Source organism: Dendrobates tinctorius, unplaced genomic scaffold, assembly GCF_039654945.1.
Source record: "Dendrobates tinctorius isolate UK_male_01 unplaced genomic scaffold, ASM3965494v1 ptg000394l, whole genome shotgun sequence".
Classification (NCBI taxonomy): domain Eukaryota; kingdom Metazoa; phylum Chordata; class Amphibia; order Anura; family Dendrobatidae; genus Dendrobates; species Dendrobates tinctorius.
The window spans coordinates 89,610-106,919 of record NW_027362060.1 but is presented as its reverse complement, the minus strand read 5'-3'; the positions used below and the strand labels follow the sequence as shown (position 1 = coordinate 106,919).

The 17,310-nt window shown below is 46.4% G+C and overlaps 1 protein-coding gene across 2 annotated transcripts in view; it reads right to left on the bottom strand.

The window, feature by feature from the left end:
* CUL4A (cullin 4A) overlaps positions 1-17,310 on the bottom strand; it is a 132,806-nt gene that overhangs the window by 49,065 nt on the left and 66,431 nt on the right. For both annotated transcript variants that reach the window (XM_073563545.1, XM_073563546.1), the window contains exons 13-14: positions 15,897-16,001; positions 13,540-13,650 (exon numbers count right to left, since the gene is read on the bottom strand). In XM_073563545.1, coding sequence (XP_073419646.1) covers positions 13,540-13,650; positions 15,897-16,001 — 216 coding nt within the window. The remainder of the gene's footprint in view (positions 1-13,539; positions 13,651-15,896; positions 16,002-17,310) is intronic.

The following is a 17,310-nucleotide window of genomic DNA, read 5'->3' as shown; positions in this document are numbered from 1 at the left end:
CGGAACAGGCGTGCCACTGATTTGATAAGATTCTTGGACCGTCAGGCGAACCCATCTGGCCAAAGTCGCTCTGGACGCAGCGAGCCCCTTCCGCCGCCCCTCTGGAACCACGAATAGAGAGTCTGTCTGGCGGAATGGCGCTGTCCTTGTCACATACCTTCTAAGAGCTCTTACCAGATCCAGGGTGTGCAAAGCCTTTTCTACCCTGTGCACCGGTGCCGGGCAAAATGAGGGTAAGACAATGTCTTCGTTGATATGAAATGCAGACACAACCTTCGGCAAGAAGGGAGGAGCTGGCCTTAAAACTACCTTATCTTTATAAAAGGTCAGGAACGGCGGTTTACAAGATAAGGCCGCCAATTCCGAAACCCGCCTAATAGACGTTATAGCTACTAGAAAAACGACTTTTCTGGACAGGTAAGGCAAGGAGACCTCTTGCAATGGTTCGAAAGGAGCCTCCTGAAGGGCCCTGAGCACCAAGTTCAGGTCCCATGATTCCGTCGGCGCCTTATAGGGGGGTACTAAATGTGCGACCCCTTGCATAAACGTCCTAACCTGCCAGACGGAAGCGACTTTTCGTTGGAAAAGCACCGACAGGGCCGAGATTTGCGTTCTGAGCGAACTCGGAGCCAACCCTGCGTCCAGCCCTGCCTGTAGAAAAGCCAGTACGTTGGGGATCGAAAAAACCAGAGGAGCCACTTCACGATCCCTACACCAACGGAAAAAATCTTTCCAAGTTCGATGATATACTCTCGCCGAGGAAGGCTTTCGGGCACTCACCATCGTGGCCGCCACATCGCGCCTGAATCCTGCCTGTGTTAACAGCCAAGATTCAATGGCCACGCCGTCAAACACAGGGCCCCTAAGTTCGGATGGCAGATCGGCCCCTGGGACAGTAAGTCCGGCCGATCTGGAAGACGCCAGGGTACGTCCACCACTAGTTGAACCAGATCTGCATACCAGGCCCGCCGGGGCCAGTCTGGGGCCAGCAGAATTGCTGGAACCTTCTCTCTCCTTATTTTCCTGATAACTCTTGGAAGCAGCAGCAGCGGGGGGAACAAGTACGGGAGACGAAACTGGCTCCACGGGAGCACCAGAGCGTCTGCTGCGATTGCCTGCGGATCGAGGGATCGAGCGACAAACCTTTGTACTTTGGCATTCTCTCTGGACGCCATAAGGTCCACGTCTGGTGTCCCCCACCGTTGGCAGATCTGCTGAAAGATCTCGGGGTGCAGGGACCATTCCCCTGCCGCGACCCCCTGTCGGCTGAGAAAATCTGCCGCCCAGTTTTCGACTCCTGGAATGTGCACCGCTGAAATTACCACGCGGTTCTTCTCTGCCCAACGCAGTACCAGTCCGACCTCGCGCATGGCTGCCTGGCTGCGCGTGCCCCCTTGATGGTTGACATATGCTACTGCTGTAGCATTGTCCGACTGGATGCGCACCGGCCGGTGTCTCAGGAAACACTGGAAATGTTGCAGGGCCAATCGTATTGCCCGTATCTCCAGAATGTTGATCGGGAGAACTATCTCCTGAACGGACCACCGCCCCTGGGCTATGTGACCCTGGAAAACTGCTCCCCAACCTTGCAGGCTTGCATCGGTCGTCACCACCAACCATTGTTCCGGGGGAAAGGGTTTCCCCTGGACCAGAGACGAGTCGCGAGTCCACCACCGGAGTGAACCTCGTACCAGCGGAGACAACTTGCACCGATGACTGAGAGACAGCAGCCTCCGGTCCCATGCTGTCAAGAGCGCATGCTGAAGCGGACGGAGATGGAACTGGGCAAACGGGATTGCTTCCATCGCCGCCACCATTCTGCCCAACACACTCATGCCGTACCGGATGGATCTGGTGCCCGGCTGTAGAAGGTTCCGTACCCCTTGCTTGATTTTCTGCGCCTTGTCCTGAGGGAGGATCACCAGCCCCCGGGAGGTGTCGAAAATCATGCCTAGGAACACGATTCTTTGGGCTGGAACCAAGGACGACTTGCTCCGATTGATCAACCAGCCCAGACGGGCCAGGGTATCCAGAGTGATACTGACATTGTCCTGGCACTCCTGAAACGACGGCCCCTTTACCAAAAGGTCGTCCAGGTAAGGTAACACCGTTATGCCCCGTGCATGCAGGATGGCCATAACCACCGCCATTATCTTTGTAAAGACTCTGGGGGCAGTGGCTAAGCCGAAGGGCAGAGCCACAAATTGGAAATGTCGTCCTCCGATCGCAAATCGCAGGAACCTCTGGTGTGGGGGAAATATCGGAATATGCAGATATGCATCCTGCACATCGATCGAGGCCAGGAATTCCCCTGGATCCATGGCTGCAATGACCGAGCGGAGGGACTCCATCCGGAATCGCCTGACCCTGATGAATCTGTTCAGGATCTTTAGATCCAGTACTGGCCTCACAGTCCCGTCTTTTTTGGGGACCGAAAACAGATTGGAGTAAAACCCCTGCGACTCTTCGCCCTGCGGCACTGGGGCGATGACCCCTTTGCGCTGTAGCGTCATTATAGCCTGTAACAAACTTTCCGCCTGCGAATCTGTCTTGGAAAGTCGGGAACGGAAGAATCGCTGTGGTGGCCGTCCGACAAACTCTATCTTGTACCCGGACGATATTAGTTCTGCCACCCAAGTGTCGCGTGTCACTGCGACCCAAACGTGGCTGAACCCTAGTAGGCGTCCGCCCACTCTGTCGTCCGTAGGTACGGAGCGCCTCCAGTCATTTAGCTGGAGGTTTTTGGGACCTGGCCCCCCTCGCTCTGGGCAAACGGCCTCGGCCTCTACCCAGCGGATTGGCCCTGTAAGAGGCTTGCTTTTCCCTACTCTGGCCATCGTTTGCGGAGGAGTATGCCCTGGCCGAAGTCCCCCCCCAGGGGCTACGAAAGGGTCGAAAACGCCTCTGCGTTTGCCTGAATGCCGGGCAACTTCTCTGCTGCGGGAGGAAACTACTTCTCCCCCCTGTGGCTTCTGAGATAAGCCTATCCAGCTTCTCACCGAACAGCCGATTGCCCTGAAAAGGCAATGAGGTTAAGGATTTTTTAGAGATAGAATCCGCTTTCCACAGCCTCAGCCATAATGCACGCCTAATGGCGATCGCATTCGCTGCCGCCACAGCCGAACACTCGGCTGCGTCCAGTGAGGCGCTGACAAGATAATCACTCGCTCCTGATATCTGATTTGCCACCTCCAAGACCTCCGCGGGCAGATCCCTGTCTTGGAGGGCCTTATACAGAGCGTCCCCCCACGAAACCATGGCTTTAGCCACCCAAGTTGCCGCAAAGGAGGGGGCCAGAGCCGACCCTGCTGCCTCATATACCGAGCGGGCAAGCCCGTCCATGAGGCGATCAGTTGGGTCCTTTATAGAAGAAACACTGGGTATCGACAATAGCGATCTTGATGCTAAACGTGATACTGGTGGGTCCACTACTGGCGACTCTACCCAACCCTTATGGAGCTCAGGAGGAAACGGATACTTTGCTTGCAGCGCTTTTTGCATTGCAAAACGCTTATCCGGGTGTTCTCTATGTTTCTGGACTAGCTCCTCAAACTCCGGATGCGTGGCAAACCTTCTATGTGGTCGCCTGGATTTCTTGAAAGAGACCTTGTGACCTGAGGCTGTGGGCACATCGTCCTCGATCTCTAATGTCTGGTTGACTGCCTCAATGAGACTGTCCACCGAGTCCTGGAACCCCAGGCTTTCTAGATTCCAGGCCTCCTCCTCCTCGCCTTCATCCTGATCGCTCCCTGAGCTCAGCGACGGGGAACGGGATGCCCTAATACCCGCCGCCGAAGCCCCGGAGGGCCCGGCCGACGGGGAACGAGCCCTTTTGATATGAGCTTGCCTGGTACTGGAGCGACCTCTAACGGTTGGAGGGTCCTGAGACGAGGACGAGCTATCTTCCGCTGGCAGACCACCATTCTTGTTCCTGCCCGGGCCTTGAAGGCAGGGTAGAAGGAGGAGGAGGGTAACCCCTTCCCTGACAACCAGTGCGGTTCTCCAAACGGAGTTACACTCACCCACCGGCAGGGTCCCACTCCTGTTTGAAGTACCCCGGGAAGCTCCGGATGCGTGGACGCGAGGTGGTAGGGCGGAAGTCTCCTCTCCGGGACCTGTGCGCCCGCCGTTTTCCACCCCTTGACCTCCAGGCCTCCTGCTCCTATACAGAGCGTCTCCCCGACGTTAGTGGGCGGGACTTCCGGCTACCACCGGAAGTCGGCGCGCGGCCTCGCGCGATACTCACGAACCTCCTCCTGCAGCGGGGGCCGCGGCCGCCGGCGGGCTTCCGGCCGCACTCCGGTACACGCGGTGTGCGGCGTCCGGGTGCAACGCCACTCTGGCTACCGTTACTCACCGGGGCAAACTTGCGGTGCGCTCCAGGAGCGGATCCCCCAATATTAAAGGTGAGCAGGGCCATCCGCCGTGGGCTCCATCCCCGGCAGGGGGGGGGGGACACTTCTGGTACCGGTTTCTTCCCCCTGTACTCGCCACGTCCACTAACTAGATCGGCTCACCTGCGCCTCCAATTCAGCCCCTGGACTCACTACCAAGGGGTGGAAGGGGCCTCCATACATTGTTGTTGTAGGAGAGGAACAACGTGGAGGCTGACCCCTGGGTTCTGCTCACACGTGCTCGCCTGATGAAGTTATGGGGAAACCGAATCCTCTTATCAGGACGCGTTGCCCCTCTTTTAAAAAATAAAAAATAAAAATAGTTGTCTGGCAAAAAGTCCCAGATGTGTCCCTCGGTGCGGGAGAGGACACGTGGAGGGTTACTCACACGTGGTCGCCCGTTGATGATTTGGGGAGATCGGATCCTCTCTATAGGATCCGTCGCCCCTGTCTTATCTTCATAGAAAAAAAGGGAAAAAAAAAATCTAGTCTGGAGCTCCAGACTGCGTGTGCCTCCATCAGACACTAAGCAAAAACTGAGTTACGCCCGGCCTAGGGGCGAGGGTGTATGCGGCGGAGGAGGAGCTAACTCTTTTTTTGTACACTTAGTGTCGGCCTCCAGACGGCAGAAGCACACACCCCACAGTCTCTGTGTCCCCCAATGAGACGAAGGAGAAAAGTGTATATAAATCTGATGAGCTCCTTTTTCAACATGACAGGTTCCATTTAATCAGAAGTAACAGTTTTAGCAGACAGGTGATACACCATCATTGCTTAGAACCAACGTAGCTGTGTTTTAACTTATTTTATACAATAGTTGGGCCTTCATTTAACAGGTGTTCAGCCATCAAACTACCAACTAATGTGTATGACCACCTTGAGGCACAGGATTTTCTGAGAGTGGCAGAAGCGTGTGCCCGTGCAACAGAGTTGAAGTCAACAGCAGTGTGCAAATTGCAGTAGACTGCAGGGAAGGAGATGATGGGTTGGAGATAGCTTTACACGATATACAGGAAACGGCCGAGACAAGATTTTGTGACAACAGTAAGATACACAGGGCTAAACAGATACGTGGTTGTCACCAAAGGCACTCAAAAAGGCCTAGGGCGGTGTTTTGCACTCCAATCTTGATTAAGTGGGTGCTGAAGTAAGATGTGCCAAAATTATTAAGAGCCATGCATCTCTTAATGAATTGGGCAAATCTTTCAACTGCTCTTTCCCAGTGTAATTGGGACTGGAGTACATATCTATAGTAATTTACATCACTTTTGTGGCATAACTTATGATGTCAGTTGCACTCAGCTCTGACCCCCTCATCACTAAACTTCACCCTCCCCCACAAGCTTTTTATATATTTGGTAAAACACCAAGGTCACAATTTTTAGTATAAATACTTTAGGCTGTGTACCCACGTAAGTGTTTTTTTCGTGTTTTTCCTGGGAAGGAGTCAATTTTTTTCTGCATATGTGGGTACATAGCCTTAAACAGTTTTACACCACAATTCTGGATCGGGGCCTTGGACTGATGTCATGCCACAGACAAGAGAAATTCTGCCAATATTTTTACTCATAAATATATAAAAGACAGAAGTGACATGATTACAGGTGAACAGCAAAGCAGCCGACAGCACAACGGAGGAATGGATGCCAGTTCAAAGGTTCATGGACCCAAATGAACAATAGTCCAAAATAAGGAAGAGGAACAGCATCCGGTCTGGGTGAAAAATTGTATCCAAAATTTATTCTGCCAGTATAAAATACAACGTTTCGTCCATATTGTGGCCTTTTTCAAGTATAACATAACAGTACATATGGTGGCCTTTTATAGTGTGGCACAGCCAATCACCATCTAGGTAACACCCATCACAAAGAATCTATATATAAAATACATATAAATACATCCATCAGTTACATGTATATTCAATAACACAGCTTATCCAATCGTTAACAATGATGATCATAATCATATTAAAGATATTACAAAAACATCTCATATATAAACATCAATCCCCAAATCAGCCCACCAATGGTCGTAATGCATCAAAGGTATCCATAGAAATAACACACCAATCACTTGCAGTAATACATATCCATATATGAACCGCCAATCCCTAGTCACATAATAGTGGCGCCAACCCCAATGGACCAATCCTGTGTGGACTCACAAACCCCTATATCGGCAGAGTTCCCTCTCCCCATATGACAGCATCAGCCAGAGCCAGGTCACATCAGGAGCGCAGTCTGATGATGCGCGCTACAAGGCCACGGCGAGTGCGCCGCCCATCCTCGCCCAGGCCAGGTCACGTGAAGAGTTTGGAGAATCCACCTGGGCGTCCCATAGTGTCTGGGAGGGGTCACTATGTAATAAGGTTTCGATTTTTCTTGATAAAGTATTGCGACGTTTTGCTACCTCAGCACGGTCTTATATTGTGGACACAAATGATTTTCTACAAAAAATCAGTGACGTTAAGGTTACTCCTCACATGATACTTGCATCCTTTGATGTGGTTTCTCTATAAACGTCTATTGAGCATGATAGGGGTTTGGAGGCCGTCGATGTGGTGCTGACAGGCTCGGACATGGCGTCAGAGTGTGCACAGCTGGTCCTAGCACTGTTAGGTTTCATCCTCAGGAGAAATTATTTTCTCTTTGGGGATGATTATTACCTACAGTTGCGCGGTACCGCCATGGGGTCCAATGTGGCCTCAACCTATGCAAACATCTATATGGCGGTATTCGAGGACCGGTATGTGTACAATTCCACCCACTGGTGCCATGTCCGGGCCTGGTGGCGCTAAATCGACGATATATTTTTTGTATCTGGGATGGTAGTCTGGAAGATGTTCTTGATTTTCAAAATGAATTGAATAATGTATTCTCTGAGTTGAAGTTTACACTGACCTACTCTTATGATCAGGTCCAATTTTTGGATACGTTGGTTTATAAGAAAGATGAGTCTCTATATACCGATCTTTTTATAAAAGAGACAGATAGGAACAGTCTGTTGGTATTTGATAGTAATCACCCAAGACGGATGGTGGAGTCACTACCATGGAGTCAAATGTTACGTGTACGGAGGATTGTTAAAGAGGATAATAAGTTGGACCTAAGATTGGATCAGATGTGTACAAAATTTATTAACAGGGGTTACCCGATGGATCGAGTTAATTCTTATAAAGTTAAGGCTCAAAATATATCGGTAGAGGATTCTAACCGTAAGTGAATCAAAGGGCCTAAGAGACGAGTTCCTTTTGTCTCAACATATTGTCCAGTTAGTGGCAGGATTGGAGGTATCTTGAACAAACATTGGAGCCTCTTACAGAAGGGTCTACCCCAGATATCAGAATTTGTGGATAGGCCTTTACTTTCATATAGACGTGGACATAATCTTATAGATAGATTGGTAAAGTCAGATATTGGTTCATCAAAAGTTAACATACAAAGGACAATATGTCCTCTGAAGATGGGCAATTTTCCATGCTTGGGATGTGCCTGTTGTGGCAATATGTTAAAAGGTGACAGTTTCAATCACCCTCGAACTGGAAAAAAGTTTTCTATCAAGGAGAGGTATACGTGTTCGTCAAGTTTTGTGATTTACCTGATTTTGTGCCCATGTGGGCTTATGTATATAGGAGAGACTACTATGGAGATTAGGGCTCGCATTAGTAAGCATAAGAGTACGATTAGGACTAAACTAGTGGAGTTGCCGATTCCGAAGCATTTCTTAGAATGCAGACATTCAGTGAATCAGTTACGATTTAGAGTGATAGATGGGGTTCCTGTATTAAGACGTGGGGGTGATGGGGTTAAGATGCTGAAAAAAAAGGAGTTGAGATGGATATCGATTCTTGATACGTTGCAACCAAGGGGTTTGAACTTGGACTACAATTTGCATACTTGTGTCACCTAATCCCTCATCTTGTGCCATTATTCTTTGTTATGGATATATATTTACTTATGTGGCCTTTATGGTTTTTTAATTAAATATTTTTTATTTTTTAGTGTCTATAGGTGATACATTTGAAAGAATGGAGGACACGGGGACTGAACAGTCCTGAAATTATGAAGAGGATGTTGTCCTTATTGAATTTTGTCGTTGTTTCTTGCCTGCCATTCCCCGTGCCCTCTTTTCTCTTCTCTTCCTTTTTTTCTTTTTCTTTTTTCTTTTTTGTAAATATCCCAGTTTTGCTCCTTATATAATGTACAACATTTATGAATCTCATGAAGTACGGAATATTATTAAATTTACCATGGATGTGGTTTTTTGATTCTAAATGTTTCTTTTTGGGAGCATTTTTGGTCTATTTGTGTGGACTCATTAATTTAAATGTGGCTTTACATTTGCTCTTATCTATCAGCGCATGTGCGGGGTTACAAGGGAGTGTTGTGTGTGATCGCGCGCTCTGGGCCTCTGCGCGTGCTCGGTCCTCCCCGGTGGACGGGTCGTGTGGCTGATTCCTCACATAGCACCGCGCATGCGCGGTGTTCGGTGATGGTGTCTTCACGTGACCTGGCCTGGGCGGGGATGGGCGGCGCGCTCGCCGTGGCCTTGTAGCGCGAGTCATCAGACTGCGCTCCTGATGTGACCTGGCTCCTGCTGATGCTGTCATATGGGGAGAGGGAACTCTGCCGATATAGGGGTTTGTGAGTCCACACAGGATTGGTCCATTGGGGTTGGCGCCACTATTATGTGACTAGGGATTGGCGGTTCATATATGGATATGTATTACTGCAAGTGATTGGTGTGTTATTTCTATGGATACCTTTGATGCATTACGACCATTGGTGGGCTGATTTGGGGATTGATGTTTATATATGAGATGTTTTTGTAATATCTTTAATATGATTATGATCATCATTGTTAACGATTGGATAAGCTGTGTTATTGAATATACATGTAACTGATGGATGTATTTATATGTATTTTATATATAGATTCTTTGTGATGGGTGTTACCTAGATGGTGATTGGCTGTGCCACACTATAAAAGGCCACCATATGTACTGTTATGTTATACTTGAAAAAGGCCACAATATGGCCGAAACGTTACGATTACAGGTGAAGTCATATGGAAAACTGATCTACTAACTGGCTAAGAGGGAAAAGCCTGGGCATTGTACTCACTTACACAGTCATTTCCAAGGCCCGGGAAAGCCTGGGCATTGTACTCACTTACACAGTCATGTCCAAGGCCAGGGGAAAACCTGGGCATTGTACTCATTTACACAGTCATTTCCAAGGCCAGGGGAAAATCTGGGCATTGTACTCATTTACACAGTCATTTCCAAGGCCCGGGAAACCCTGGGCATTATACTCCTTTACACAGTCATATCCAAGGCCCAGGAAAACCTGGGCATTGTACAGTCATGGCCAAAAGTTTTGAGAATGACACAAATATTAATTTTTACAAAGTCTACTGCTTCATTTTTTCTAATGGCAATTTGCATATACTCTAGAATGTTATAAAGAGTGATCAGCTTAACAGCAATTACTTGCAAAGTCAATATTTGCCTAGAAAATGAACTTTATCCCCCAAAACACATTTCAACATCATTGCAGTCCTGCCTTAAAAGGACCAGCTAACATCGTTTCAGTGATTGCTCCATTAACACAGGTGTGGGTGTTGATGAGGACAGGGCTGGAGATCAATCTGTCATGATTAAGTAAGAATGACACCACTGGACACTTTAAAAGGAGGCTGGTGCTTGGCATCATTGTTTCTCTTCTGTTAACCATGGTTATCTCTAAAGAAACACGTGCAGTCATCATTGCACTGCACAAAAATGGCCTAACAGGGAAGAGTATCGCAGCTAGAAAGATTGCACCTCAGTCAACAATCTATCGCATCATCAAGAACTTCAAGGAGAGAGGTTCCCTTGTTGCCAAAAAGGCTCCAGGGCGCCCAAGAAAGACCAGCAAGCGCCAGGACCGTCTCTTAAAAGTGTTTCAGCTGCAGGATCGGGCTACCAGCAGTGCAGAGCTTGCTCAGGAATGGAAGCAGGCAGGTGTGAGTGCATCTGCACGCACTGTGAGGCGGAGACTCTTGGAGCAAGGCCTGGTCTCAAGGAGGGCAGCAAAGAAGCCACTTCTCTCCAGAAAAAACATCATGGACAGACTGATATTCTGCAAGAGGTACAGGGAGTGGACTGCTGAGGACTGGGGTAAAGTAATTTTCTCTGATGAATCCCCTTTTCGATTGTTTGGGACATCTGGAAAACGGCTTATTCGGAGATGACCAGGTGAGCGCTACCACCAGTCTTTTCTCATGCCAACTGTCAAGCATCCTGAAACCATTCATGTGTGGGGTTGCTTCTCAGCCAAGGGAATGGGCTCTCTCTCAGTCTTGCCTAAAAACACAACCATGAATAAAGAATGGTACCAGAATGTCCTCCAAGAGCAACTTCTCCCAACCATCCAAGAGCAGTTTGGCGATCAACAATGCCTTTTTCAACATGATGGAGCACCTTGCCATAAAGCAAAGGTGATAACTAAATGACTCAGGGAACAAAACACAGAGATTTTGGGACCATGGCCTGGAAACTCCCCAGATCTTAATCCCATTGAGAACTTGTGGTCAATCATCAAGAGACGGGTGGACAAACAAAAACCTTCAAATTCAGACAAAATAAAAGCATTGATTTTGCAAGAATGGACTGCTATCAGCCAGGATTTGATCCAGAAGTTGATTGAGAGCATGCCAGGGAGAATTGCTGAGGTCCTGAAGAAGAAGGGTCAACACTGCAAATATTGACTTGCTGCATTAACTCATTCTAACTGTCAATATAACCTTTTGCTACTCATAATATGATTGCAATTATATTTCTGTATGTGATAAAAACATCTGACAAACACACATAAAAACCAGAGGCCAGCAGATCATGTGAAAATATAATATGTGTGTCATTCTCAAAACTTTTGGCCATGACTGTACTCACTTACACAGTCATTTCCAAGGCCAGGGAAACCCTGGGCATTGTACTCATTTACACAGTCATTTCCAAGACCAGGGGAAAACCTGGGCATTGTACTCATTTACACAGTCATTTCCAAGGCCAGGGGAAAACCTGGGCATTGTACTCATTTACACAGTCATTTCCAAGGTCAGGGGAAAACCTGGGCATTGTACTCACTTACACAGTCATTTCCAAGGCCAGGGGAAAACCTGGGCATTGTACTCATTTACACAGTCATTTCCAAGGCCCAGGAAAACCTAGGCATTGTACTCATTTACACAGTCATTTCCAAGGCCCAGGAAAACCTGGGCATTGTACTCATTTACACAGTCATTTCCAAGGCCAGGGGAAAACCTGGGCATTGTACTCACTTACACAGTCATTTCCAAGGCCAGGGGAAAACCTGGGCATTGTACTCATTTACACAGTCATTTCCAAGGCCAGGGGAAAACCTGGGCATTGTACTCACTTACACAGTCATTTCCAAGGCCAGGGGAAAATCTGGGCATTGTACTCACTTACACAGTCATTTCCAAGGCCAGGGGAAAACCTGGGCTTTGTACTCATTTACACAGTCATTTCCAAGGCCAGGGGAAAACCTGGGCATTGCAATCATTTACACAGTCATTTCCAAGGGCCAGGAAAGCCAGGGCATTGTACTCACTTACACAGTCATTTCAAAGGCCCAGGAAAGCCTGGGCATTGTACTCACTTACACAGTCATTTCAAAGGCCCAGGAAAGCCTGGGCATTGTACTCACTTACACAGTCATTTCAAAGGCCCAGGAAAGCCTGGGCATTGTACTCACTTACACAGTCATTTCAAAGGCCCAGGAAAGCCTGGGCATTGTACTCATTTACACAGTCATTTCCAAGGCCCAGGAAAGCCTGGGCATTGTACTCACTTACACAGTCATTTCAAAGGCCCAGGAAAGCCTGGGCATTGTACTCACTTACACAGTCATTTCCAAGGCCCAGGAAAGCCTGGGCATTGTACTCACTTACACAGTCATTTCCAAGGCCCGGGAAACCTGGGCATTGTACTCATTTACACAGTCATTCCCAAGGCCCAGGAAAGCCAGGGCATTGTACTCATTTACACAGTCATTTCCAAGGCCCGGGAAAGCCTGCCATTGTACTCATTTACACAGTCATTTCCAAGGCCCAGGTTTCTTTTGGTTATTTTTTAAATGATCTAATTCTACTAAAGAAAGGATAAATGCTTCTATCGCATCAATTTGGTGTTTTAATTATAGAAAAAGTAATTGTCGGAGACAATGCTGTGAATGTGATCTAAAGCTGAGATTGCATAATAAAAGGAATCTGCTTTAGTAAGTCTCATTGAATAGACACGTCAGATTCCTAGCATTCTGCAAAATGCTTCACATAATGGTGAGGACTTCAGTGTAAAGAATATTCAGTCACAGAATTTACATGTACATGATGAAAGTTGAACTATTGCTTCACAATGTACTGCACTCTTTCTATCCAGAGTCACATCATCAGTTAACACCAGTAGCCCACTCACATTAGCAGGCACGCCAGCACCATACTAATTCCTTTTCCACGCCAGGCAGATGATCTCGTATGCTTGAGATCATGAGCCATTACTTTCCATCTTCACAGTGTTCTCTTCCCATCACTCTGGAACAAAGGGAACCTGTCCGTAGGATCAACCCTAAGCCGTTTACTTGGGCATGTAGGTCATAACAAGCTGAATAAAACGATACTTTGATATATGTGATTTGAGGTCTTATTCCACATACATGGCTTATGATGGTTGATCCTAGTTACATAGTCCTTTCAACTATGTATTGTCATCTCTCTGCAGCAAGTAATGAGAGTTCCCAAATGCAGGTGCGACAGTCTTGCCCCCTTAATTTGAGAGTATCATGCCTGATTTAGAAGCTTAGATGTCAATTGTTCATTAACCTCTGAGCTTGTGAAAATGAAGGTTCTATATGGTTAATGCAGGTATTTCGTACTACCCCTAGAATTAAAGCTGCAGGCCTATACTTCAATCACATCTTAATGGCATTATTTCAAATCCACTTTAAGTAGCTTAGAGTCATCACTGTCCAAATGTTTCTGTCCACAATTGTACATATTGAGCATACACATATTTACTAACCGACCTCAATAATTAAAAGTCGTACATTAGAGGGGCGCCCCCGTTACAAACATTCATACATACCATGTTTAAGCTTAGATAACATTGATTTCTCCGAATCAACAGATGCACTCTTTCCCACTAACAGTCTTTTAGCCAGGTCTTTCTTATAAAAAGCCTCAAACACATCTTTACCTGTAAAAAAAAAACAAAAAAAACCCCGACAATTTGTACATTAAGAACGGGAGGAAAACACCAAAATCTTATCTCTTAACGTCCAAGGACAGTTTCCACCTTCGTCACAAGGCCAAAATTTTAAACCCGACGTGTCAAATGCTTTCAGTGTGAAAAACAAGATAATCTTGTATTTTTGATACCTATTAACAAAAATAAAACGTACGATGTTACAAAGCAAGCTTTCGGGACTTCTTACTTAGGTCTCTTCCTCAGGCTTGGTGTAACAGTTTCTGAAGAAACACAAATATATGCACAAACAAACAGAAAAAAAAGAGGGGCAAGGTATAATAAATGAACCTTTTATAACGACAAATTGTACTTTATTTAGCAGTAAATTTAGGTCCATCTGATATGCATTTGATTATGAAAAATACAAATTTTTGAATTTTTATGTCCATAAAACAGATAGTCCACCACACAAATTAGATAATAATTAACACTTAGCATACAGTATGTCTACTTTATGTCAATATCATTATAACAACTTTTTTTGTTAGGATGTTAGAGGTGATAACATTTTAGCAGTAAATATTAATTTTTTCAATTAAACCTGTTTTTTAAGAGACCACTTCACTTTTGATGAATCACAAGTGCAAGGAAAAAATGTACTGGCACTGCAGCAATATTCCTGGACTCTCAATATGATACCGGATCAGAACATACGGGTGCCTAGCCACAAGAAGATGCAAAACCTACCGTCCAAAATCCTTTCAGAAGAAAAAGTGACAAATGGCACTCACCGTCCTCAATTGTCCTTTATTGGATATCACATAAAACAGTAGACCATGAAGTGAAAAAGTGCCGGACGATGGCCGTTTCGCGCATGCAATGCGCTACTACGGGTCCCAACTGGTGTGAGAGTAACAAACCTTTTAAAAGGATATGGAAACTCCCATAATTACATGACGTCATCCCAAGAGCTGGGAACTTCTTAACACCACATATACATCCAGAAAAGTGAACTTAAACAAAACAATTAATATACACCAAAAATGCAAATATAAAAAAAGCACAGATTATATTACTGAACCACAAAAAGACAGACTATCAATTTTTTCATTAAAACCCACTGCACTCTGCGCCCGTGTGCGCAAAATCCACCTAGCCTCTTTTCCAAGCTGCATTTTGTACAAACCTCCTCCAAGCGCAGGTGGGTCAAATGTTTCAATACCAGCACACTGCAAAACCGGAGGAATACCGGCATGTTTTTCTCTTATATGACTAATGAGTCTAGGGACACCTTGTCCCCATTATACAATTGTCATGTTCTCTAAAACGTACAAAAAGAGGACAAATTGTTTTGCCGATGTAATGAAAACCACACGGACAAAGCAAAACAAACTACAAAGCGTGTGCGGCAAGATATAAAATCCCGCACCTTGTGTGATATACCCCCCATATTAACATGTTTAGTAGTCAAAAAAAAAGAACAGAACGAACAATGGCCACATTTGAAATTACCTTTCGGTATATTCTTATTCAACCAGTTATTAGACTCTATAGTGATTCCAGGGTACTAGACCTGTCAGTCTAACACTTGTTTGATTCTGCTCACGGCAGACCCAATTCACCAGGCTTGAGCAGCCTATTTTACCTACTCTGCATCCTGCACTCCAAAGCATCAGTACGATCAGTCTCCGCCAGGAATCGGTAAGCTCAGATAACAGATGTAATTGTTCTCTGCAACGACCCTGCTGGTGCTTTGGAGCACAGGTGGCAGCCCCTTCAATTGACCAATGCTGAAATGTGCTTTATAGTTGCAGTGCTTGTCAAATGAAGGGGGTGGCGCTCCAAAGCATTGGCAGGATTAATGCTGAGAACAGAGACGTCTGTCAGCTAAGCTTGGGTGCTCAGACACCCTTGTCAATCATTTTAAGGGAGCTTTGCCTCCATTAGGAGTAGAGTGCCATGCTCTTCCCACTCCGTCTGGATCCTATGCACTGATTTGGAGGGAATAGAACTTAAGAGACAGGAAGAGGTGTCTGCATGTCAACAAAGGATTACGTGACACACACACAGAGATGCACTACTATAAGCAGCATGGGCAATGAAAGTATATTAAAAAAGCCATTGTTATGAAGAGTAAGGACATATAAAAGGGGGTAAAAGATTAGTGAAAAAACACTATTACAGAATGAATCTACATGATTGAGATTGTCAGTAAAAACTAGTCTAGTGCGTATTGCATGAAGTCACCAACATACCGTGAATGAATCTAAAAATGATCATAATTTTATCAAGGCACCGCTCCAGTTCTTCGTCTGTCGCTTCTTTGTTCCCAGAGCGCAACTTAGAATCAACATATTTAGCTGTAATAAAAATGAAACAGAAATAGGAATGTGCAGATCCTTGTAAATAAGAAGCCTAGCGAACATGGTGCAGAAAGTTCTTATGTTATTCATTTATAGTCACATTATGGCTGCATATAGCATCATGCTTTCACCAGAAAATCCTGGACCACATTTATCATTAAAATTAATAAAAAAATTGCAAAGGAAACAGCATGATATGCAAAAGGGCACATATACAATCGCATTTGTTGCTAATGTTTTCCTTCAACAGGGCAGTTTCACACGCAGCATTTCATCCAGAAATTAAGGTTACTGCAGATCACAGGCGGCGGTTCTTACAGTAGCCTCTGCGTGAGCTGGCCACGTGTGACCTGCGGTAACTTAACCGTCGTCACTGCTTTCTCACGCCGCGAGCGGCAACGTCAGTAAGGACGGCTCACAGAAGTTAATGTGAGAACGGCCGCCTGTGACCTGGGGTAACCTTATTTACGTTACTGCTCATCACTGAAGCTGTGTTCTCACGCTACTGGCAGTGTATTCCGGCAGCCGTACTGAAATCACTGCCAAGCACAAAATCTGGATGTAGCAGGGTCGGGGATTGTCGTGGAACGTAGGATGGATTTTACAGGGGATCACTTTGGATTCTTATTTTTTGGTATGGTAATAAATGGGTAAAACAGAGTCAGGGAGTGATTTTTACAATTAAAGGACTTTACTCTGTGTGTGTATTTATTACTTTTGACTACATGGTTAGTAATGGGGGTGCCTTATAGATGCCTCTCCATTACTAACCTCTTGGCTTAGGGTATGGCCAAGAAGTGAATGCAGTAGGACGTGTTTGCTTGGAGCTCCTGCCGTATACATCCTGTAAAAGCCATAAGGGCCCCGTCACACATGGCAACGCACCAGCGATCCCGACAACGATATGACCTTGTCAGGATCGCTGGTGTGTCGCTACATGATCGCTGATGATCTGCCAAATAAGCAGCTTCACCAGCGATCAGCACCAGCGACACGCGGGTAACAAGCGACGCATGTCGCTTAGTTACCCACTATGTACCTTAGTTACCAGGGAGCTGGTAACCAAGGTACACATCGGGTTTCTAAGCGGCGCGCGGCACTTAGAAACCCGATGTGTACCTTGGTTACCAGCTCCCTGCACCAGCATGCTGGTAACTAAGGTACACATCGGGTTTCTAAGCACTGCGTGCCGCTTAGAAACCCGATGTGTACCTTAGTTACCAGCGCCAGCTCGCTGATCGCTGGTCTCCCGCCTGCCACACGCAGCGATGCGTGCTGGCCAGCGGGAGACCAGCGATCATAAAAA